General features: G+C 43.3%; 1 protein-coding gene across 5 annotated transcripts in view; it reads left to right on the top strand.

The window, feature by feature from the left end:
• Positions 1–22971, top strand: part of adamts10 (ADAM metallopeptidase with thrombospondin type 1 motif, 10) — a 52836-nt gene extending 29865 nt beyond the window's left edge. For 4 of the 5 annotated variants that reach the window (XM_037115258.1, XM_037115256.1, XM_037115257.1 and 1 more), the window contains 12 exons: positions 373–436; positions 628–730; positions 3677–3810; positions 7554–7677; positions 12542–12622; positions 14035–14198; positions 14288–14414; positions 15296–15425; positions 16061–16265; positions 17040–17216; positions 17880–18045; positions 18511–22971. In XM_037115258.1, the coding sequence (XP_036971153.1) occupies positions 373–436; positions 628–730; positions 3677–3810; positions 7554–7677; positions 12542–12622; positions 14035–14198; positions 14288–14414; positions 15296–15425; positions 16061–16265; positions 17040–17216; positions 17880–18045; positions 18511–18620 (1585 nt within the window). In that variant the 3' untranslated portion in view covers positions 18621–22971. Of the gene's footprint in view, positions 1–372; positions 437–627; positions 731–3676; positions 3811–7553; positions 7678–12541; positions 12623–14034; positions 14199–14287; positions 14415–15295; positions 15426–16060; positions 16266–16354; positions 17217–17879; positions 18046–18510 lie in introns of those variants that run through there. The other variant, XM_037115259.1, reaches the window with a different exon arrangement.
• Positions 22972–24256: the final 1285 nt, after the last annotated feature.

Genomic DNA, 24256 nt, shown 5'->3' with positions numbered 1-24256 from the left:
GGCTAACAGTGTTCTTTTGTATCATTTCTTTGCATCGTTTGCATACTTGCTTTGGCTCCGCTCTGTTTAGATTTGTTGAAAGTTTAGCAGAGGCAGCCATTTGACGGTGGCTGGCTCTGGCTTCCTTCTCAGTTTTTTTTTTTTTATTTTATTTTATTTTATTTTTTTTAATATGGAGGTGTTATCCTGATGGTCTGCAAAGGAAAATGAATCAATGAAAGCGACAGACAGTGAGATTGAAAACACACTGATGAAGGCAGGCGAAGCAGTGATCAGGAGCCTATGTTGTCTGGTGATGAAATGGAGGTCAGAGCTTGTTAAATTGTACTCAGATGTGACTGACTGGCGGATTCTCTTTGTGTCTGGTCGTAGGCCAACCATTGGTGGAAAGTATTGTCTGGGGGAGAGAAAGCGCTTCAGGTCCTGCAATATTGATGTGAGTATAACTGCTTTTCATCAGTCGCCATTATCACTGATCAATTTAATGTGACCACAATCATGAATATTACTCGATTTCATTTGTTTTGTTTGCTGTCATTGAATGGTGTCCTGCTTGCACATGTTTGTAATGCATATGTATATGTGTATGTGTGTGTGTGTGTGTGTGTGTGTGTTTGCGTGTTACAGGAGTGCGCTGCAGGTTCTCGGGATTTCCGGGAGATCCAGTGCTCTGACTTTGACAGCGTTCCTTTCCGGGGGAAGTTTTACACCTGGAGGCCATACAGAGGGGGTGAGTGAACAACCGATCCCTCTGTGTGGTATATCGTGTCGTTCATTACATCCGCCGGCCTGGTTCTACACGCTTTAACTCTGCGTGAGAGTCAGGCATGGCTGGGATTTGCATTTCCACCAATACCAGACTACCTACTTGAAGGTGTGTCTTAAACCAATGTCACGCTTGTCCCAATCCCTGCAGAGCTGTTGAGGAGTCACCGCTAGCACAGTGGCTCCTCTAATTCAGCTACAATAACTTCTTCACAATAAAAGCCCCCCATTATTCATTTTGTTATGAAGCAACACAACCGGAAACATTGTGTTTTCACCAGCGGTAACTGAACGTGACTCCCAAAAGCTGAAAGTGAACACATGAAACAGTGAAACACAGCAGGATGGGAGAAACTAGAGAGATTCAGTTAGAAGCTACAAAAGTTCTACATGAAGATAACATGTCAGTATCAACGTAATATCGATAGAATTATAGTACACTGCAAGTTAGAAGTCTTGAGGAATTTCCGAGTCTGTATTTACGACTTCCAATCTAAAAGCATTCTGGTGATTTTGCTCAGAACAACATGGACAGTTGCGGCTTGTCGGCAAGTTGAGGGCACTTAAAAGAACGACATGAGGTGTCGGCTCCTAACTCAACCTCTCAAAGACTTCTGCTGAGCGCAGATCAACCGAATGAAAGTGAAAACTACAAAGCTGTATTTACTGCACGTTTCACAAGCAAATACCATCTATAGTCAAAAATATCTCACCGTTGTTCCATTGTGCTTTTCCGTGTTGGAGGTACGAGTACAGTGGAACACCCACCATAAGAACCACTCGTCCACCACGACAACCTCTACTACCTCAATTCATCAAGTCATGGATTCTCTCTCGTTCCGACCATCAGATCTCCTGCAGTGCTAAAAAAAAACCTATAAACCACTCACAGCAAATCAAACCTAAGCGTTGTTTGTGTCTGTGACACTTTGATAATTTAGCACATCACTACTGTTCCACCAGAACTTCCTTGAGGATACCAGAGGCTGGTATGAAGGAAAGGTTGATCAGAGATATTAAGAGGAAAGAAGAGAATGTTAAAGGTAACCAGGTGAAGATGGATGAAGAGATTTGAGCTAAGAACTGATGACAGGAGATTAACAGAAGAGTAGTGTGTGTGTGCGTGCGTGCGTGCGTGCGTGCATGCGTGCGTGCGTGCGTGCGTGCGTGTGTGTGTGTAGTGAGAGAGACAGGAGAAAGTGAATCGAAGCTGCAGACTCCCTCCTGTCTGGCCCACAGATGCTGGCTACAGAGTGCCATGCGCCCCACAATGCCTTGCGAGAATTCCTCGCTCCTGATGAGCACTACACTGGACGTGAAAGATAAATAGTTTCAACGACATAACTGCCTTTAATCTAGCCCTCCAAAAACATAATGGCTTACAGAAATTGGCTGGCAAGCCAATTCCAACTTCAGGCAACAAGTGCTCCTTTCATCAAGTCAGCTGATTTTACAATGGAAATCCCTTGCAGCTGTTAAAATAGGACCAGTGCCATAGACTCTGCCCTGCGTTAAGGCCAGATCACACCGCCCAGCCCCTTCGCTGTCCTCTGCAGCCCTCTCAGTCGCCTCATATTCTCTTCTCGGCTTTCCTCCTTTCACTTTTACTCTCCAACGCCAGGGCTTCCTTCTCTTTGTTTTGCTCTTTTTCTTGGTCCTCTCTGCTCTGGTCTCTGTAAAAGTGTCTCCTTCTCTTATTTTATTCAGTCCACTATTATCCAGTCTTTTGCTCTTTCGTTTTTGTCCTGACACTGAGAACAGAGGCAGCCTTTCTCTCTCAGCTCAGGCAGCCAAGGACAGTTCATTAAAAAAGGTCTGCCGTATAAGCTGCTCCACATTGCTGTTCTCGGTCCAACAGCCTTCACATTCAACCTTCACACCCTGCAAGCTATGATACACACACACACAACCTGCTGCAACCCACGACTGCCCCGCCAAAGCTAGGCACCATGGGAATTGTAGTTTTCTGTGGTCTGACCACTTTATCGTCTGCACGCTGTGCCAGGACATACTCTCTCTCTCTCAGTCTCTCTGTCTGTCTCTCTCTCTCTGTACCTGCTGCGGCGCTGCCAGCACAAACAAACACGGCCCAGACTGATGTCAACAGCCACTCAAATAGTGGAGCTGTTGGCAAGCTGCACAGATGAATGAAGGATATATACCACTTGGCTGGCGGAGACCTCTAGCAACTGTGTGTGTGTGTGTGTGTATGTGTGTGAGGGCAGTGAAATTAATACAGAGAAAATAGAGAGGAAAAGGGGTAAAACCTGAAAAGGTTCCAGTCATGCAAGTGCAAATCATACTTTACTTAAAGACCAAATATTAACATACTGACAAGGGAAAAGCAACAACTTGCACTATGTTGTGATATTTTGATGTTTTCTGCTTTAAAGACAAAAAATCCTCCCTTAGTGAAAGCGTTTCTTTTTCACGGGAGGCCGTGATAATGAATTAGCAGCTGAGACCTAAATGTTGTGGAGAGATGTGGCGTGTGTCTGTGGCTGTATGCTGCAGGGATGGCGTATCTTCGCAGGCTAACCTGGACGTTTCCCTTAACAAAAAACACTGGACTTTGGATCACTGCAGAAAATAAGCCCTGTGGCAAACACAAGTTCACAATACTTATTATGATACAGTTTGCTCAGCAGGATAAACTTCTCAACTATGACTTTTGATCACCTACTGCAGGGCGTTCTTGTTGTCCTGGGTGAAGCAGGAACCCTGCCACTGTGTGATGTTTCCAGTCAAAATGCTTTCTATTGCTCCTCTGTAAAAGAAATTGAGAACTTCACGCTTAATTAATTGGTCTACCCCTGCATTGTATATGTGCATATTTGTTTGCTATGATATTGATAGATCTGTGTATTTATCACTGTATGTCCTGTGTGTGTGTGTGTGTGTGTGTGTCTAGGTGGGGTAAAGCCCTGTTCTCTCAACTGCCTGGCGGAAGGATACAACTTCTACACTGAGCGTGCTCCCGCTGTGGTGGACGGCACTCCTTGCAGAGACGACTCTCTGGACGTGTGTGTAAACGGAGAGTGTAAGGTGAGAGATGACCGTGTGTTTGTAAGCGCCCATACGAGCCATTAGACATTTAAGCGGAAGCAGCAGAATCGACGATCAACACAAGACTGTCTTCAACTCCAATAACGCTGTTTATTCTCGCTCTCGAGACGTTTGGACCTCTGCCACTGTCTGGTTTACACACCGAGTGCTGACGATCATCATGATGAGCTGCTCCGCTGAAAAATGGTCCCGACTTTGGCAGCGATCTTAGATTCCCATTACCGATGCTCTCTCTTAATCCCGGCTGTTAATGAAAACGAAACGTGTAGCTGCTGCTCATTTTGTTGAAGTGGAGACCACCTGGAGCTCCAACAGGTCCCTGGAACCCATTTTGACACCCGCACAGCTCATTTATGAGAGGTTTTAGACACAAAAAGAGCCCTAATGGTAACAGCACGCAGCTTATGTGGTTGCTATTGATTCCCAATCTGTTGTTAGTTCCACTTCTTGTTTATTTTGGATGCAGCTCCTCTCCAAAAAGAAACCAGAAGCTTTGGATGGGGAGGGGAAGATGGAAAAAAAAAAAAACCCTCTAACTTCAGGATATCCAGCTTGTTGTTTCGTGGTTGCCTGCGGAGAGCCAAAAGATTTTATTCTTCTGCTCCCCCTCGCGTGCCTCGTACCCCCCACGATCGGGCTTTATTTTAAGTGCCTCAGTGGTTAGGTAGGCTGAGGCGCTGAGGGAGGCTGGAGTCCCTACACTCATCCAAAAAGAGGATTTTGTTTATCAACATCCCCTCTCTGGCTGAGCTCCTCCACCTCTCCTCTGTTTTCCCTGTACTGTGCTCGGCTCGGCTCTGGACGCACTCAGTGACCCTCCAGCTCAGCTGTTAGTCTGTCTGCACTGCAGGCAGGCTTTCATTCACTGCGGTCCTCTTATTTCCCTCTTTCTTTTTCTCCTTACCTCTCTGTCTCTCTGCATCCATTCCTCTCATTTTTCTCTCTGCCTCCCTCCTTTTTTTTCTCTTTCGCTTCGTTTTTCTCGCAACTTCTTTGTCTGCAGTCCAGTCGGAGCTCCTTCCTCCCTCTCCTCCAGCACAATCGTCTTACTTCTGGTATATTTTGTGTACAATAAAGCTTCGGAGAAACCTCTTGTTTGCAGCTTCATGCTGGCTTCAGTTCCAAAGCTGGGGGTTTGGGCATTAAGGAGAGGGGAGAAACAGGGGAGAAGGTGGAAAAAAACCCAAAAACCTGGGAACAGATGGTCCAGCTGAACACAACATACCGATGCAGACAAACGGCACGTCTGCCAGAGCCCCCTTTTACCAGATCCGATGGATAAAATATAGAGAGCCAGATATACAAAGAAAATGGCATCGTGCAAATGTGCACTGCGGTTTTCATTGAGTTTGCGGCCACAATCTGAGTGTATTCAGTAAATGATTTACTGAGGCAGCAGCTCATTACATAGTCAGCTCCTGGACGGTGCCTCCAAATGCTCCATACCAGAGACGGAGGGTTCACTAAGGTTGTCATGACATTATAATCTTCAGCATATATCTGATCATTGACATGTTAGGAAGATGAAAAACATATGCACAATATGTACACACAGCACCGAATCTAATAGATTGAGTGAGAGGGAGATGGAGCGGGTGTAGGTGTAAATGGTGTTGATATGCATGTTGATGCTGTAGTAAATACAGACTGACAGACATTATAATTGTATTACATTTTATCTGCGGCCTGTTCTGATTTTAAAGATTGTTGATGATGAAGTCTGAACATCCACCACAACATCCAGACACTTACACATGTTTATTTTCCCACTACAGTCTTCAGTGTGGCTCTTACACATCCTAACTTAGTATGCTTCTAACGCCTCCTTTTGGAAGTGTAGTGGCTTGTTCTCTGAAAGTCAAAGCTGTGCCATCTGAACAGGGTCTGCTTCTCGCCTCAAACGTTGAACAGATGATGTTTGCTCAGTAACGAAAAAACAAGACATTTCTCAAATGAACACGATGTCAGAGACTGTACCGCCGCCTCGTTTTACACACACACTTGCTAAAGATAAATGAGACTCGTGGTGCGTTCAGGTGGTGTCGTCAACAACAAGAAAACAATTCTCTGAGAAAATGTGCGGACGGGAGTTGATGAATTGATGTCATATGGCGCCGAAACATGGCAGACCAAAGTAAACATTGGGTCGATGGCAACATGCATATTTCCTCTTCTCTTCCTCATCCCTCAAATACCGGAAACAGCCGTCAATGTGCTGTTTAAACGCTCTGAACGATAACATGCAAAACATCGATCATGTTGCGCACTTGAGGCAACATGAACACACAAAAGCCAGGAGAACGACTTCCAAACTGTGGGACCATCCGAAGAGCACATGAATGCAGCATCAGTCATTTATTGCATTAATTAGGTGTCAATTCATAGGTGAAAAGAAAAAAAAGTTTATATTGACTCAGTGAATTAGAAAATTGTGACATTGTTAATCAACACAAAAACGGCTCTGAAAGAAAGGATGTGAAGTCTCCATGCAGAACAGTCAGAAATAGTGACTCAGTAAATCCAGCCTGAGGGTCAGTGAAGACAGCAGGCGCAAAAGCCTTGGTAACTCCAACCAACATCTGTTCTCCCATGAAATTAATAGACCAGGTAAATGCAGATGAAGGCTGCCTGCCCTCTCACAGGGATCTCACCTGCTCATCCACCTCAGTCAAGAACTGTTGAAGACAGATCAGAGGAAAGTTTGGCTTTCAAGTTAAGGCAGATACAACCTCACCCTTTTTTTCTCCAACAAATTTGTGCAGGAAGTCGTCGTTAGTTAAGCCTTTCTTTGCAGGTCACCTGTCATTTTCAAAATTACTGTCGCACCATCTCTGGGTGCATATTTACCTCCATAATCACAGTTTTCGCCGACATATATCCCTTGTTTCATATAATATCAGAGGCTCTTGGGTTTCCTCTCTCCTGTTCTTAGAGTAGTTATAAATCCAGATCCTTTCTCCCCTATTGAAGAAGCCGTCATCCACATCCCTTCATACCAAATGCAAAAAACAGATTTATCCTTTCTGTTGACATCTGCTGTTGTGTCACGCGAAGATATTTTTTATGATTTCTAATCTGCGGTGTGCCATCTTTCACTTCTCCTGATATTTCAGCATAGCAAACGCTTTATGTGCTTCCTGTGTTGTGCTGTAGGTCCCAATGGGCTCTGGGAAAACACTGTCTGCATGTCCACACAAGAGACCTACATCACACTGAACTGAAATAAATCCCCTCTGCCCACATTAGAAAGCCACCAGATAACAATTGGGTGAATCACAGTTTCAACTCTGGATCTAGGTCTGAACTGTAATCTAATCACCGTAAAAGTAATAATAAACTTAAGCCTCATTATCCCTCTCTACAATAAGCAACTGTCATGTGAATATATGAGACCGAGCGCAGTTGCCATTCATTCTCAACACTTGTGTTTAGGTTTGGTTCGCTGTTAAAAGGATTTGAGTGAAACCACCTGCTTCGCTCATCATGAGACTTATTTATGTCGACAGCTATGAGTTTAGCAACCTAAGAGCATTATGTCTGCTCTGGATCAGAAAACACATCTGGACTTACCATCTGATATTTCTCTGTTTTGAAAAAGTGGTCTGGAAGACATTAGAGGTAATCCCTCAGCCGGCCTCTGACACCTCTCGACTTACTGACTGTGCCCCTTCACCCATGACCCTGACTGACCCTGCAGCTCACTCGCTTCTCCCTTCCCGCAGCACGTAGGCTGCGATCGCATCCTCGGCTCGGACGTTCGCGAGGACCGATGTCGGCTCTGCGGCGGTGACGGGAGCAGCTGTGTGTCCGTGGAGGGGCTCTTCAATGACTCTCTGCCCGAAGGAGGTACGCACCTAAAACACTCCAACATCTCTTCTTTTTCTTCAGCTGCTGCCTCAGAGGTTTCTGCACATATAGATTTAGTCTGTCCTGATTTCATTGGCGGGGGGGAAAAGAGTGACTTAATGTGGATTTGGAACAGCCTCCATTCTCCCGAGAATCAGATTAGGTTAACGTGAGGCATTTAGCATGAGAAGTTATGCAACATAATCGTTCTGTTCCAAAACTCTGCACATGCAACATTTAGATTGTGATACTCCGGATGGTTTATGCGTCTTGGAGAGCTGCCTTGCACTGTAAGTTAGGACATCCCAGACATCCAAAATGTATCGTATAATTGTCTGTTCACATGCAAACTCTGTTCACAGCAGCACATAGTTACAGCTATTTATTTCTTAAAGCCAACAATACTCCATGTCACTGCAGGCCGATCATTTATTTCAGCACTTCAGAGTGTGTCTGATGAACGCATGGAGATAAATTATGTGTTTATACAGCAGTTGAGAGTTGATGCAGTCCAGATTTAAAGTTGGCATTACGGACAGAAATAGTCCTCAGTCTTATCCATCATTTTGTCTTGTTCTTGACCACGGGGGACGGATCTGTTATTATTATGTTGTGTTATGTCAGTGAATTCCTGAAATAGTGGTCCATTGTATAGGATTTAATGACTTCTAAAAACAAGAAAAATGTGAAAGGCCCTTTAAGTCAATGTTTTGTATGTGCATTCTGGGCTTCTGTGGAAACGGGAGGTGCAACATTTTTCCCCCTGTATTTATAATTGGTCAGTTGTCAACAAATGCTGAAAACAACTGTTCAAAGGTCTGTCAATGATGAACAATGGCAGTGAATGTCGAGTTGTTCCAATTCCGAAAACAATGCTGCTAAATGCTGCGGAAATGCTGCTAATACTGCTCAAAATGCAGGTATCGGCACTTGTGAGTACGTGGATCTCTTCACCGATTTGATTGTAATTTAGAAACGAGACCCTTCTACTTCCCGGTTAGCTCCGTTAGTTTTCCTTAACATCACACAGGAAATCAATTTTGCTTCGCTGCTATAAAAGCAACACAGGAAGTTGTGCTGAAGTGCCCTTGGCAACTACGGTTTTTAGAGAGGAGTAGAGCAGGTTGATCTCATGTGAGTCACACGGAGTTAGCAACACGTCAGCTATTTGTCGATATTTTTCTCTGCATTACCCCACCAGTACAACGGCGACATGTTCAGTATGTGAGGCTGTAATTTGCCAATTTCTACACCAGCAACCTTATAAAACATTTGAAGACACGTCACGCAAAAGCGCATTTCATGAGACAGTGACGGAACACATATTTCATTTCATTGTGGTGCTGCATGCATGCGAGTTCCATGAGTACGTTTTGAGGGAATTATTTATCTCTTGATTTAATTCAGTTGCTGTTGCACTTTAACAGCTTTTAAAGGAATTGTCATTTATTCCAAGATTTCTTTATGTGTTCTTGTTCGGTTGTTAGGACTGAAATAGAAAATAAGATAATTCTCTGCAAGGTTTTACCTGAGCCAGGCCACACAACAGTGATAGCAATCATATCACATCCATACAGTGTTAACAGTATGTACAGCTGTTAAAAGAAAAAAAAATAGTACTGGAACACTTTTAAGTGAATTATGCTCATCTCACTGAACACATTGCATTTCCTGTGTTTAACCTCTTTCAAAATAAAAGTCACATTTCCCCTTTATATGCTTTTAATGTGAAGTTGCAGCAGCAAAAAATGTGCAGGCTACATTCCCAGCACATTAACACAGCCCTTTACAGACAGTGAGTTTGTCACCACAGCAAACATATTATATTCAACTTATTAAATCCATCCATATAGACTTTTTGCTGGGTTGACAGGAATATGGAATTGTAATTGTATACCAACATATCAAGTCCACTACCAAGGGAAAGCATATAGTCAGAGAGCAGAATAGGGCCAAGAATCAACCCCTGAGGTACACCTCAAATATGTTTCTATACAAGGAACTGAAACTACCAAAGTTAACAGTGACATGCCTAGTGGAGAGATAGGATTTAAACCACTGAGGTGCCAGGCAGTTCATTCCAGCATTGTTACAACAGATTCTCAAATAAAAGGGGTTACTCTGGGGAATTTCTTTTATCCTGATTTGGACATATGGAAAAACTGTCACATATTTTTAGAAATGGATTGCAACTCATACAGTATATGAATGAAAAAATACAGCGACTCAGGTCAGCTCGATATTACATACAGATACACAAAATCAAAAGTTCCTGAGCCAAGAAGACAAAAAGAACCTCCTTGAAATAGTCTTGAATCATGAGGACGCACAAATAGATATATACATATACATACCATACACTGTATGTATATATTTATCCACCAGCCACCCAGGAACACGTGGCAGACAGATTTAGTCGAGGTCCACCCAGTGTGGCTTGAGGTCCGGCCGCTTTTTGGATCTATTCTGGGTAACATTTCTCCCCACAACACCAACTTCAGAGTTTCTCACCCAACTGTCAACACCGCTCACCCCCCTCCAGGATTCCTGAGAGGGGACGCACCCTCAACCGGCAGCCATGCTCGGCACCACAGTGACCAGGCCAGTCTATCAACCCCAGCTGAGGTCTCAACTACCCTCAAAATATCTGACATTATCGTTGGCCCAGAAAATCTGTTTGTGAGGCCGATGGCAAAGTGAAGGGCTTTCTGTTTAATTGCCAGTGCTATTACTAAAGCTACAGTGACTTTTATTCCCTGGTATGGGTCAAACTCCAAAAATGCTTCCTCCAGCTGGTAAATGCCCAGATCTTTCTATCTCACCCACAGGAGTTTGTGGACACTGATATGTGATTGTTGAACACCATTCCAAAACCATGGGTATGAATATGCTGCTGTAATGGCTTCTGGGAAAGCTTTGGAAAGGTTGAAGACGTTTATGTTATGTGATAAAGGCCTGGCTCTGAATCGTTGTTCCAATTCATCCCAAAGGTATCAGATGGGGTTGAAGTCAGGGTTCGAGGTGTGCAGACAGTCACGTCAACATACTTTTGACTATACATTTCCTCAGTACTTAAAGTTAAGAGTTCATTTGAGTTTTAACAGCATAGTTGAAGCGGAAACAGACAACTTCCCCCCCTAGCGTTTCCAAGTGGTATTATTGTTGGCGCTGCTGTCAGCACGGTGGCGCAGTGGTCAGCACTCGTCCTGGGTTCAGATCGCAGCTGGGGTAGAGCCTTTTCTTGTGTTTGGATGGTCTCCCCGTGCTTGCGTGGGTTTCCTCTGGGTGGTGTGGTTTACCCAACCATAAAAAAACAAAACATTAATTCTGTGGGACCATATGTTGGCTGCCTATTGCTTGTCTGGTATGGGTTAAATGCTGCGAGCCAGTTTCACTGCATTGCACATCGACTGATTTTGTGTGATAAATAAAGATTCTTCCTCTTCTTCGTCTCACAGACAGCTGAATCACTTCCCATTTTCTTCAGAAGCAGTGAACAATGTGAAAGCAGAGAGAAATGGTGCCAGGCTCCAAACCTGACTGGATTGTCAGTTAGCCTTCATTTTTCCAGAAAAAAAGCACAGTGAAAGCAAGATTTGTTGGGAACAAATCTAAATGCAGATGTTGTATCATTCTATAGCCATTACGTTTTGCAATCAATATTACTTCTAAACGATTCATGAAACTTCAAGAAAAAAAAAACGTGCCAGTATTGCCAGTTCAAAGGTTCAATACACAACTTTTCTGCAAGCAGGTAAACGGAAACAGAACTCTAGATACGAATATCAGTTTTCGGGAGCTAATGTAAGCTGTAGATGTACTTCAAAGCTTTTGTTAACATTCAAGCAAAAGCGAAGACTTTATTTTGAGTTGAGTTTAACCTGTCAGCAGACTGGCAGAATGGCTCGTGTCCACAGTAAACTTTTTATTTCTCTCAACTCCTAAGACCGTTAGCCAACGCCTTAAATATAGTTTGGCACAAAGTTAAACCATTTGAACTGCAAAACAGCAACAAACAAAAGATAAAACAAAAGATGAATGACTAATGGGGGTTCCTTACATCCCAGAAAAGTGAAGTTGCTGTGTAATTTAATTCATGCTCTGTCCTCTCAGCCTAGAAGCAAAAATGTCCCCGTAAGTCTCTTTCCATCTGTCCAACCTGTGGCTCTGGTAGGCGGTGAGGGGTTACTGAAGTGTCGAGGGCCGGGGGGGGGGTTTACAACTCCTCTGCTGTCTGTTTACCACACAGGTCCCCGATTGTTAACAGAGGAACACACTTTTCTCTCGCTGTTGCTCTCTCTGTGTGTCTGTCTGTGAGGCCAAAAACCTCAAACTCAGTCCCTCTAATCTTCTACGCCTCCATGTAGAAAACCAGAGCAGGGTCAGTCAGAGCTCCACCGAGAGGTCACGAGCCAAGCCGCTCCTTTCCTCTTGTGGTCAAAGCGCTGGAAGGATTTGTTTCATTCCTCAATTTTTTATTCCTTCTTCCTCGAGGGAGGCTGAAGTTATTTACAGGGCTGCAGTGGCCGGCCTGCTGGCTGGAGAAGTGCAGAGCAAGCCGGGTGGAGGTGAGATGAGCGTAAAAAAGAAAGAGGACAAGAGACCAAAACAGATGGAGTGAGTAGAGAGAAGAAGAAGAGAGTAGAGTTCTTGGCATAGTTCTCGCTCTCTAGCAAAGAGCTGATCGGGGCAGCTGTGGCCGGCTGCCCGGGAATGCAGCTGGAATCTGAAGCCTCTGCTTAGTCCATCGGCATCCCACAGAGCTAAACGGTACTCGCGCGTCGCTCCTCCTGACCCCCAGCGAATAAAACTCCCTCACCTTGCTTTCATTTCTCAACTTTGTGTGGGTCTGTGTGTGTCTCAGGTTATGAAGAGGTGGTCAGAATTCCCAAAGGATCAGTGTTCATCCACATACAGGAACTCAACATCTCCCTCAACTACCTTGGTAAGACGGCATACAAGCTAACATTGAGTGTAAAGAAGGTTGTAAAGCCATGACATGTGCATGTTTGAACCTCAGTAATCTCTGCATGGAACAGGCCTTTTTCACACGTTATTGCAGTAAAAGCACAGGTGTTACGACACAACATCATGATGGCTGAATGCTACAAGCTCGAATTACAAGTTAGGCTATTAAAGGCTTTGCTGTTCTTACCACAGATGTAGACTTCAGTCACTGTTTTGATGACTTGCAACTTGACTTGACAGAAAATAAAAGACTCGACTTGGACTTGAAAGTTGAAAACTTTTGTCTTGACTTAGGATATAATGACTCGAATGACTTTTCTTTAGTCGTTGTATGTTTTCTGTTTATTTTTTAACCTGTTAGATTAGTCTGGCTGGAGGTATTTCCCAGTTGTTGTTTTTTTAGACTGAAAAGAATTTAGGATTTCAGTTATATCATGGGCCTGTCATTACTATTCTCCTTTTATTTGTGTTTGATGTGTTCTCTGGGTTTTGTTTTGTCTTTTGTTCTGCTTCGCTCTGGTGTTCTTGTCAGTCTGTGTACCTTCCCGGCCTGTTTGACTCACCACCTGCCCTGCATCAGCTTTGTTTGCCCTGCCATGTTCTTGATGTCCCTCCAGGCTCTTGTTTCTTTGCATCATTCCCCTCACCTGTGCTTCTCCACCTCTTTTCATCTGCACCTCATCCCCTTGTCAGTTTAGTTCGTATTGAAGTCCAGTCTTTACTCTTCGTGGAGTCGTCCTTTCTGTTAACATGTTCCTGAAGTCCACTTTCTCCACCTTCCTTGGTCTCAGCGTGACAAATACGTCTTCTATGAAGTTTTTTTTGCTTGTTTGTTTGATTAGATTGATTTAACTGAAAATCAGTGATACTAATGCAAATTCAATTCATTGTCATACTCTTTTAAATGGCTAGATAAATTGGCTAATAACATTATTATCAAGAGGATCAGCCAACTCCAAAGCTATCTGGTGTACAATGTTTTTAACCATAAATGGGACACTGTGAATAAATAGACGACTATCCTTTGTCTTTATCTGTTTTTAATTTTAGTTGATCTTTTTCCTTTCTGTCCTTTTCTGCTTTTGTTTGTTTATTTTTATTTATTGTCTTTCTCCCTCTACTTCTTTATCTTCTTTCAACTGCTCTTTCTTCAAAATCTGTTCGTAATTCCTCTGTGATGTCTTTCCTCTCCTTGATAGTTGATATTGGTGACATTGATGCAACACAACAAGAAAATGTCCCCAAACTTCCTTAAAGAAGAAACATCTACCTGCTTCAACATGTGTCCTCTGTGTTCATCTGCTCCCAGGATACATTTTATAAATTATTTCTTCCTTTTACTTCATTGTTTCACTTTCAACATTGTTCTCCCTCTCCTCCGGGTCTCAGTGCTGAAGAGTAAAGGGGACCAGTACTTCATCAACGGGAAGCTGACCATTGACACGCCACGTAGGTTCGAGGTTGCTGGCACCACCTTCCACTACAGGCGACCCACGGACGGACCAGAAACTCTGGAAGCTCTCGGACCAACAAACATGACCCTGATCGTCATGGTGAGAATGGAAAGAAACCTCGAAAAGTGTTCTTCCAAAACAGTTATATCAGAGTCTGCTGTTAAATGTTTGGTTGTATGTGTGCCCAGGTGCTGGTGAGGGAGGAGAACCCAGGGATCCACTATCGCTTCAACCCCCCACTGAACAGGGATCCTCTGACTGGCTTCGCCTGGCACTTCACCTCCTGGTCACGGTGCTCGGCTCTCTGTGCTGGAGGTACACACACACACACACACACACACACACACACACACACAAACAAACACACAGGATTTCTGCCTGTTTTTTGTTGTCCCTGTAATATGATTTATCTGCATCCATCTCACATGAGGCAGATGTGGCGTAAAAGAATTCAACTGTTAAAACATCTGTATGGAGTCAGTTATGTCGGGTAACATTTGCTTCATTAAAATGTGGTTATTGGAGGTGATTAGGAGGTGTTGATTGGTGAGTTTTGTTTGCCATAGCCAATTTGTCTTTTCCTCCAGGGCTAATGATCCATGATGCTTCACTTCGCTTTGTTCTTGATATTTTTTGTCCCATTTAACTGCAAAAATATTTTGAACAGTCACCAGACTAGAATAAGACACGTGTGTTGAGTTTTTTGTCCTCAAAGTTGTTAGAAACTTACCAAAGTAATTAATCTTTTTTATTGTGGCAGTTGAAAGGGGAACAGCTAACATAATTTATGCCCTGTGTTCCAGTACCCATACTTCTACACTACTTAGTATGCTAGAAAAATGTTCAGTATGTCCCAGTGCTCAGTATTTGAAATACCTAGAGAGCACAGATATTTGCCAGCTCACTGACAGATGACAGACCCCACAATGACAGATGCAAGCAAATTTAAGTGTAATTACTATGTTGTTTGTATTCCAGCAATTTAGTGCTAAAGCTGAGACGGCTACAGGAGCAAGAGGGTCAAAGCTCAACATGCACTGTCACGACGAAGTAGCGTGTCTCCATTGTAGCCATACTGCAGGCAACAGTATGTAGTTTGTAAGGGCAGTACGTCCTTAAAGTAAAAAAGAAAAAGTACACAATTCTGAACACACCTTTATTGTGCGTTTGTCTCGTCTTACCTCACCTGTGGTCAGGTGTGCAGATCCAGCAGGTGGTGTGCAGGAAGCAGACAGACCATTCAGTCGTCTACCACCACTTCTGTGACAAGAAGAGCAAACCCAAAGAGAAGAGAAGATCCTGCAATACTGAGCCGTGCTCACCAAGGTCAGTAGTGGAATATAAATGTGTTTCTTCATGATTTTGTTCAATTCATGTATGTTTATGAACGTATGCGTGTGTGTGCGTGTGTGTGTGTGTGCGAGCGCGTGTGCATGGTTTTATTCCTCATTTTATCTCACTTACTTCTATCTTTGTGTAAAACCAGTTTAGTAGTTTAATTCTTGTTGTAGTTATGCAAGTTTTATTTTTCCAGTTTTAGAGTAAGGTTAGCTCTCAGTAGCTGATTGATGAAGCACCTTCATACTGGCAGTGTGCAGAAATTTGTATGGACAGTTTAGGTTTACCTCTGAAGAGATTGTTAAGGCTTCATTCTACAATCGCAGTTCATAAAAAATAGAGTTATTTCAATCTTATACCAGGGGTGTTGGAGGTATTTGATTGCCTGTACATGCTGTAATGTTAATCTTTAAACACATTCACATGTATTCACTACAAATTACAGTCTTTATAAAGTCTAATGAACTTTTTTTTGCACATTTGCACTTGTGTGTGTACATTAATTGTAATGCCGTCTGTGTATGTGCACTACGTTAGCTAATTTTGTGTGTTTTGTGTGTGATACATCCACACTGTATTATTCTGTTTAAACTAGTAAACCAAGGGCTCTTCTTTGCCTCCAGCTGGTCGACAGGAGGTTGGTCGGAGTGCAGCCGTAGCTGCAACGGCGGCCTGCGGACGCGGGAGGTGTTGTGTAAAAGGAGGATTTCTGGGACAGAGGAGAAGGTCCTCGATGACTCAGCGTGCACCCCCGTGCGCCCCTCTCTCACTGAGCCCTGCAGCAACCACAGCTGCCCCCCTGAATGGCTGGCCCTGGACTGGTCAGAGGTAGGCAGACGTCCCCCATCATGCATGTGGTCTGCATGCGCTCCTGCGACTCATGGCTGAATTTCTACCAATACTTGAGTTTTGTGCAGGATTCCTCTCGGATGAAGCAACAGTTTGAACCTAAGAAACCCAAACATCTGCCAGGAGAAAGTAAGAGCACCTAAACCATGAAATACACAACAGAGGCACGGAGCAGACAAATACATCACGCTGAACATGCTGTTGCAGTCATGGATACATATTGTTACACTTGTCATGCGGGATCTCTCTGACCTATTTTTAATTCTGACTGTTAGTTTGAAGACACCTTGGGGGGTTTTGTGTGTCTTTTTTCTTTGTAGCTGTGCAGACATGTCAGCTTCTCTTTTAAGCCTTGTCTTGTCGACTTTTTCGTGTTTTCAGTCCATCTTCTCGTATCCCCACTGTGTTCCTGGAGCGAAACTCTGTTCTCACACTTCAAGATGAACTGAAACCAAATTAAATGGTGTCAGAAGTGCTGCAGTGTTCAACTTTTCTCTGGCGTCCTGCGTGAAGTAGTGATGGCACACACTGAAGAGAAATCATGTCCAGCTGATTTACAGGAACTAAGCAGGCTCCTCGACTTCTCATACAGCTGCTGCCCTCTGCTGAGAGGATTAAGAAGATTTATTTTTTGCATGCTTATGACCACAGTGACCCCGCGCTGCACCCTCCCATCCACTCCATCTCTCTGCCCTCCCGCCTGATGTTTTCCCTCTTTTCTCCCTCTTTCTTCATCTCCTGCTCTGTCTGCAGTGCACACCCAGCTGTGGTCCTGGCTACAGGCATCGCGTGGTCTTGTGCAAGAGCGGGGAGAGCGGTGACACACTGCCAGAGTCCAAGTGCCCCAAACATGGCCGACCCACCTCCAGGGTGCGCTGTAACCTGCAGCGCTGCCCTCCCCCTCAGTGGGTGACTGGTCCCTGGGGAGAGGTGAGAAAGTCTGGTTGGATACAGCTACAGCTCAGTCCCGTTGCCAGCTTTTACACTTGGCTCTTGTTTTCAAAGTCAGAGAGTTCTCATAACTGTCGGTCTGTACGTTGGTGTTGTTCCAGAACATCATAATTAATGTTGTTCAAGGACCAAGGGGGGGGAAGTACCAGAAAAATACGCACATGGGAGACGTTATCCTTTCAAGCACATGTTTAATGTTGTGAAAGGGCAGATTCTAACCTGACCCATGTTATCGTAAGCCTGACCAAGTGTTTTAGCTCTCTAAACCTAACCAAACAGCGACAGGAAACTGTTAAGACATGGAAAATAATATATCAACTTTTTGATTAAGAGTCCTATACTCTGCCCACTCAACCACAATGACTTACTCCAGATGTGGTTTCAGTCACTAATTCTCTCAAGTTGAAATGATGGTCCAGGACCACCAGCCCAGTGACATTATACAGTATAGACCTAGTCCTAGACCTTTGCCATGCCCCTCTATCCTAACAAGAATCAAGACACCCTGTTCCTAGCCATGATCGCGCAAAATGGAGGGACTAAGCAGGAGGGTAAGGGATGTATTGGGATTGGATCTTAGTGTCTGTTTTGTGCCACAATGAAATCCCCAGTTCAAATATGTTCTGTGTGTTTGTGTCTTAGTGTTCTGCAAAGTGTGGTCTGGGTCAGGAGAAGCGTTCGGTGCAGTGTCTGACCCACACCGGCCAGCCGTCCAATGAGTGTCTGGAACATCAGCGGCCAGCAGCCATGCAGCAGTGCAAGAGCAAATGTGACCTCAGTCTGCCCATCAGTACAGACAACCCTGAAGGTCAGAGGTCGAAGTTCACTGCAACTTCCAATGTTTCATAGTAGGAACAATACAGAAAGATTTTCTTCGTAGATGTTGAATGTAAATACAAAGTTTTACACTCCAATTAGCAATTTGATTGTAAGATCTGCTAACATACCACTGTGTTGACTAAATACATTTAAATGTTGGTCAAAATGAAAGTGACAACAACCAATTTCTCATATTAGCACAACGTCACGCTGATTCTTTTTAAGTAACGCTTCCCGTAATTTAAACTTCCTTAATCCACAGGCTGACTGACAGAGGATTATGTCATTCCAGTAAATTAGTATAAATCTCTGAACAAATAACTTGAACATAGAGGTTCACTTTAAAATCCCTTTCAAATGGCGATCTAACACTGACACTGACACCTAAAAAACTCTGACGATGCATGTTCTTCATGGTGTATTTAAGCTCCTTTCTTGTTTGTCCTCTCCGCAGAGTGTAAAGATGTGAACACTGTGGCCTACTGCCCCCTGGTGCTCAGGTTCAAGTTCTGCAGCCGGCCATATTTCAGGCAAATGTGCTGCAAGACCTGCCAGGGACACTGACCTGGACACCATGAAACTCACAGCGCCCATCTTTGGGTCCTGTACACACTCACAGTAAGCCTGAAAACCCTCCCACTGAGCCTTTTAACAGCAGCCCTCACACCCCTTCTGTCAGAGGAGTGTGAAATCTAACTGGGACGCTGTCGGACTGATACCTGGTCCCGTTGACCATTGAGGGGGACCTTTTCCCAGCCAGAATCCAGCCCTAACCACGCGCCTCTCCGGGCCGAGCTGACTTATACATTCCACTGGAGGGAGGGCTGCTGAACGCTGGAGAAACAGAGAGAGGGAGAGAGTAACTTCCCTCCATCGTCTTCTGGGAGGAACCCTCTCTGCCGCTCTTTCTAAATGATCCCTCTGTTGTAATATTTTGGTGCTACTATATTTCACTTTGGCCGCAGGGCTGGTCGCAGTACTCTCTCACACCTGTATGTTAACAGGTGACATTTGTTTAGTTATGAATTAAAAAAAAAAACAAAACAAAAAACTCCACTTTGTAAAGAAAATTATTTTCCAGATATCTTTGCCCAAGAAAAGGAACATGTTATGCTATAAAATGAGAGATGTCTATGTTATCTGATAGTTGTTACTTGACCACGTTGTTTTATACCATTGCTTTGTTCCGTATCTACGTATCCATCGAGTCCTCGCTGTCGTTCAGCTGAAGCATGAGCAGAGTTTGATTTGCACAAAGTGTCAGCGGTCCGAGGGCTTGTTTATTTTATGTTTGTCGAGATGTGATCTGACTTGATGTCTCTGTGGAAGCTATAAATGTCTCACTGCAGTGAATCCGCCATCGTCTTGCCATTTTGGTTAACTAGTCTGCTTAAATGTTATCAGCTATACAGTAAAACAGTGCTCCACGCTGCCCATGACACGCTGCCTGAGCACCGTGAGCACAGCCAGCGCTGACTCAGCAGGACATTTTCAGATGATAGGATGTTATTTTGTGTTGTGGCTGCAGACTGTGGCAGCTCGTTCATAAAGTCTTCTAAAAGGAACTTTAACGGCTCGGCTCGACGTCATTATCTGAAAACCCCTCAGCGCGGGGCCGCGCTGTTAATTTCTTTTTCTGGTTTATTTTGCCACATGTTACCACTCATTCAAAAGTGCTTGTAACTTTTACTGTGAGTGGAAATTCAGAGCACAGCGAGACACAGTGAGTCAGCTCTGCCAGCAGGCACCAGCCCAGTGAGGAGGAGTGAAGACCTCTGACCGCACCGGTTTCAAAGAGCTTTTTATAGCAGGAGTGCTAATCTGAGGATGGATTTACAAACCCATAAAATATCTGATTTCTTTGTGCTGCAGATCTGATGTATTTATGGCCCTTGAAGCCATCGTTCAGGCCGCTGTGAGAAGATTTCTGCCACAGATATTTGTAAATCTGAATCTATTTGAAACAGACAACTTTCCTTTGACGGACAACTTTGTGTAGCTGTCGCAAAGGCAGTGTTTGCAACATGGCTTCCACTAGCTGTCCAAAAGAAAACCCCATAAGAACCTGTTGTATTGATAAGTAGGCAAGGCAGGTTTATTTGTATGGCACAATTCAGACACACGGCAACTCAAAGGCAGGTTTCGTGACTTTTTGATGAAGTAAAACCAACCGATAAAAGAAGGAAGCATCACTGTGTCACTGAACCTCACCAGGGTGGCAGACTGTGGTGTTAGCTGTAAGTCTATGTGAGAAGCATTGGGGAAACACAATCAGACCCGACACATCTACATAACATGGCTTATGATTAAGACATTTTTGCGGAAAATGAAATGAAATGAAAACACTTCAGACAGGAGGTTAACCGCTAATTTTTTTGTCCAGATGATAGACAGGGCTGATAATATCTTGACCTAGACAGGGCCGGTCCAACCAATACTGCTGGTGGAAAACGAATCAGTGGTGAACCTACTCTGTGTGTGTCCTTTAATTTTCTGGGGACATTTCTTTATCAGGTGCTGTGCCATGTGGATATGTCAGATTTTAGCGTGTTTCTCCACGTGTCACCCTAACAGGTTGACTTCTAACAGGTGTCACCACACTCAAGCAAGATTCAGTGACATAAACAACCTTCCTTCTATTTCAGGTTCATTGACCTCACAGAAAAAATGCCGGTTTTGAACTGTCGTAAGTCCCAGTGGTAAGAGGAACAATATCTGTGGTTTACTCGTGTTTTACCTTTGGTTCATCTCACTCTTCGCCTTCTTTGCCTCCTCCATCAGCTGGTTTCTACAGTTATGCAGTTGTTCCACTGTTACCTGGGAATAGTGAGCGGGGAGAACTATGCCTCTTCCTGTTTCAGTTGTGCAGAGGTACACTCTCGCTACCTTTGTGCTGTGATTCATCATTCATCATTTTTGTAGCGTAGTAAAAGTGAGGTTTATACGGAACCAATCTGTATGCAGACATTTTTCTGCAGCTATGACACTCTGAAAACAGTGTTTACTTCAGAGTGAGAAGTTAATGCTTCCATGAGATCCAGCATGACAATTATCTTTTTGCCACTTTGGGTCGGTGGAAACAAGCTACTAACACAACACTGACATATCATCACCTGTTAAGTTACAGACTAGCTGCTAATTTACACCTCAAGCAGTTAAAAAGCAACGTTTTTGATCCTCACCATCTCCTGAGAGAAACATTTGTCTCTTTAGCTGCTCAGTGCTTCACCATGTTCACCAGCTAGTTGCAAACTGTTTTGTGGTAAACAGGTATTGCTTTTTAACTGATAACATCTCTCTGCTGCGGACAAAATAATAATCGATTAGTAATAATAATAATTGTTAATCGGTAATTCTGAGCTTGTTGAGTGTGAACCAAAACAGTTACAGCCAGACAGATGAATAATTAACTGAAACTTGCTGTAAAGCGCCCTAAGACCCAGAAGATTCATTCTGCTCTTCACTTCACGCGCATGACTTTTTAGATTGTTACATTCTCATTTATATTATTTCATTTTTATTGTAATAATATTGAACATAGCTGCTTTAATGAATCACTCAGCGTATAGCCAGGTGCTGAATTCTCAGAAACAAGAACCCAAAAATCAGGACAGAATGTGTACGATCTATATATGCTCCCTCTGTGAACCCTTTTCAGCTTTTAAAGTGATGTCACCTGACCTGAATCTACTGTAGGGATTTGAAATGAAGATTTTCCCTGCCTCTTCTTTAAAAGGAGTTTCAGCTCTTTCGCCGTCTCTCAGAGACGCTTTTAGAACTGCTGGCTCAGAGACCAGTCATCACTGTGACGTCCACTGTGCTCTGAACTCCGCTGTGGTTGGACTCATCAGAAACGTTCACACTGATCACCGCTGAAAGCAGCTCTGTGTCAACACTCAGTGTCACATAATTTCACTGTAAAGAGGAAGCTACAGTTTGTCTTTATGGGTATTAGCTGCAATGTTGTTGTTTTTTTCTTGTGGTGCTTTGGTTTGGATTTGGTGCTATTAGATCACTGTTGTTGTCGTTGTTTCCGAGTTATCATTTTAACAAGTATGCTTTTGATTATGTAGAAATCAATTTGAGCCTTTTGTAGTGATATCAACCTGCAGAGCTGGTCTGAAGTTGTGCAGCTGTGTAGGGCCCCTCACCCACCAGGGATTCCCCTTTACCATAATTTAAGCTCTCGATTTACACTCCCTGACTTGCTCAATGCAGCTAATAGTGGCCCTTAAGTCCCGAAATATAGCACATGTGGCAGATTTAAGGATTCTGTAACGTGCTGCAACAATTTCTAAAGGGTCACCATGCAAAATGTTAGCATTTCAAAATGCCGTTTAAGAATATAGATCCCATTTTTTAAGTTTCAACAAATAACTTTTGGGGACACTTCATCGAAATTTGGGGTCATTAAATCCTGTGCAGGGTCTGAAAAGCTCAAAAGGTCTGCTAATCCATGCATATGGAGCATAGAAATATTAAGGATATTTACTTTAAAAAGTCAGTTGAGTTGTGTTTCGTCAGGGTGTACAGCTAACTCATCCCAATAGTTTTTCAAGGACTGAGTAGGTAGAAATTCCATTTGTAACATTTTTCAATTGCACATACCGTTTCAGAAGATATTTCAGAGAATAACTTCCAGAGGTATTTCCTGTTTCAGCGTCTGAAAGGCATTTTTTTTTCTCTCTGTATCTACCTGTGCCTATAATAAAGGCTCACACTGAGTAGTGAGCCTGATTTCTCTGAGTAAATACGAGGGACAGAACCGGTCATTGTTGTTTTGTTTTTCACATGCTAATTATAACATGACATGTACTGTATGTTGTTCAATATTATAGAAGATGAATCCATTTGTCCCCCATGTACATCTTTTTTAAAAAGGAAATATTAAATTGATTAAACATGGTGCATTGTTGATTCTAACTGATGAGGTCTGGTCATTTGAGCCTCCTTCATTCGTGTGGTTTCCTTTGATATGTATCAGCACTACAAAAATCACGCTCTCCTCGTGCTAAAATAGCATCCAGACAGGCTGAGATCATCAGTGATGGCCTATTTCTGGATCTGACAGCCTTCATGGAAAAGATTAAGTAAGAACTTCTTCCTGGTGTCTGAATGAGGTCACGGCATCCCTCATGAGGGGAGGGCCAAAAAGTCTGAGTGTATGAGACCAGTTGATGAACAAGTTCTTAGATTTATACTTGATTTTTGTCTTTAAGTTCACTTCAGACAGTGTGTGGACATTCAATTTAAACATCAAGCAAAGAAACCTTGCATAAAGCACAAAATGGAGCTTCCTAGACCAAGATAGTTTCCTGATTGATTGATTGATTGATTGATTGATTGATTGATTGATTGATTGATTGATTGATTGATTGATTGATTGATTGATTGATAGGAATGGGAAGCACAGAAACGATGGATCCTGTGGACACAAACTCAAAGAATCCCATTTGTAAAATAAGTCCCTGTGATCTATATATCATAAATTAAATAACAGCACCAGTCTTGATATTTACCCTCATATAATGCAGCACATGAGGATTTAGTAAACAAAAAAGACAACACATATTAGTCTGTCTTAATAGTGTACAAACATACAGCCAAACACATCCCAAGAAAATCACTGCAAACATAAGTTCACCCAAAAAATGAAACCTCAGTTATTACCTACTCAGCCCCATGATGAAGAAGAGTCGGGTGAAGTTTTGTTGTACCCAACACATTTTTATTTTTTTATTTTTTTTTTCAAATGAATTTGAGATCTCAGGGCTTCTGGACATTTGGATTATGCCATATAGGTTATTTGGAGCCAGTTCTGTTTTGTTTTGGGGTTTCTTCTGCCATTACTTTATGTTCTAAAACAAGTCCCCGCTTCTACTTCAGTTGTTGAAGACAATGCTGCAACACCATTCTGCTGTGAAACGTGACTTTCAAGTGACTCTTCATCAGCACGAGGGTGGGTGCATGAGTCGCACTGAAGATCAAAACTGACTGTCCGTCCATTTCATAAAGCCGCTGATCCTCATTGACTGAAGTTTGCTGTGCAGGTACTCGAAAACACCCTCACGCAAGATGCAAAAACAACATCTCGGTGTGACACCTCCAGCTGCCAGTTATTGTACCTCTGTGTGAACCTGCTGCAGTTATTATGGGCGTTGGAAGCAGCAGCCTCTCTGATGACAGAAACGCATGGTGAA

Source organism: Acanthopagrus latus, chromosome 11, assembly GCF_904848185.1.
Source record: "Acanthopagrus latus isolate v.2019 chromosome 11, fAcaLat1.1, whole genome shotgun sequence".
Classification (NCBI taxonomy): domain Eukaryota; kingdom Metazoa; phylum Chordata; class Actinopteri; order Spariformes; family Sparidae; genus Acanthopagrus; species Acanthopagrus latus.
Note: the sequence above shows the minus strand (reverse complement) of the source record. Positions and strands in the feature narration are given on the sequence as shown.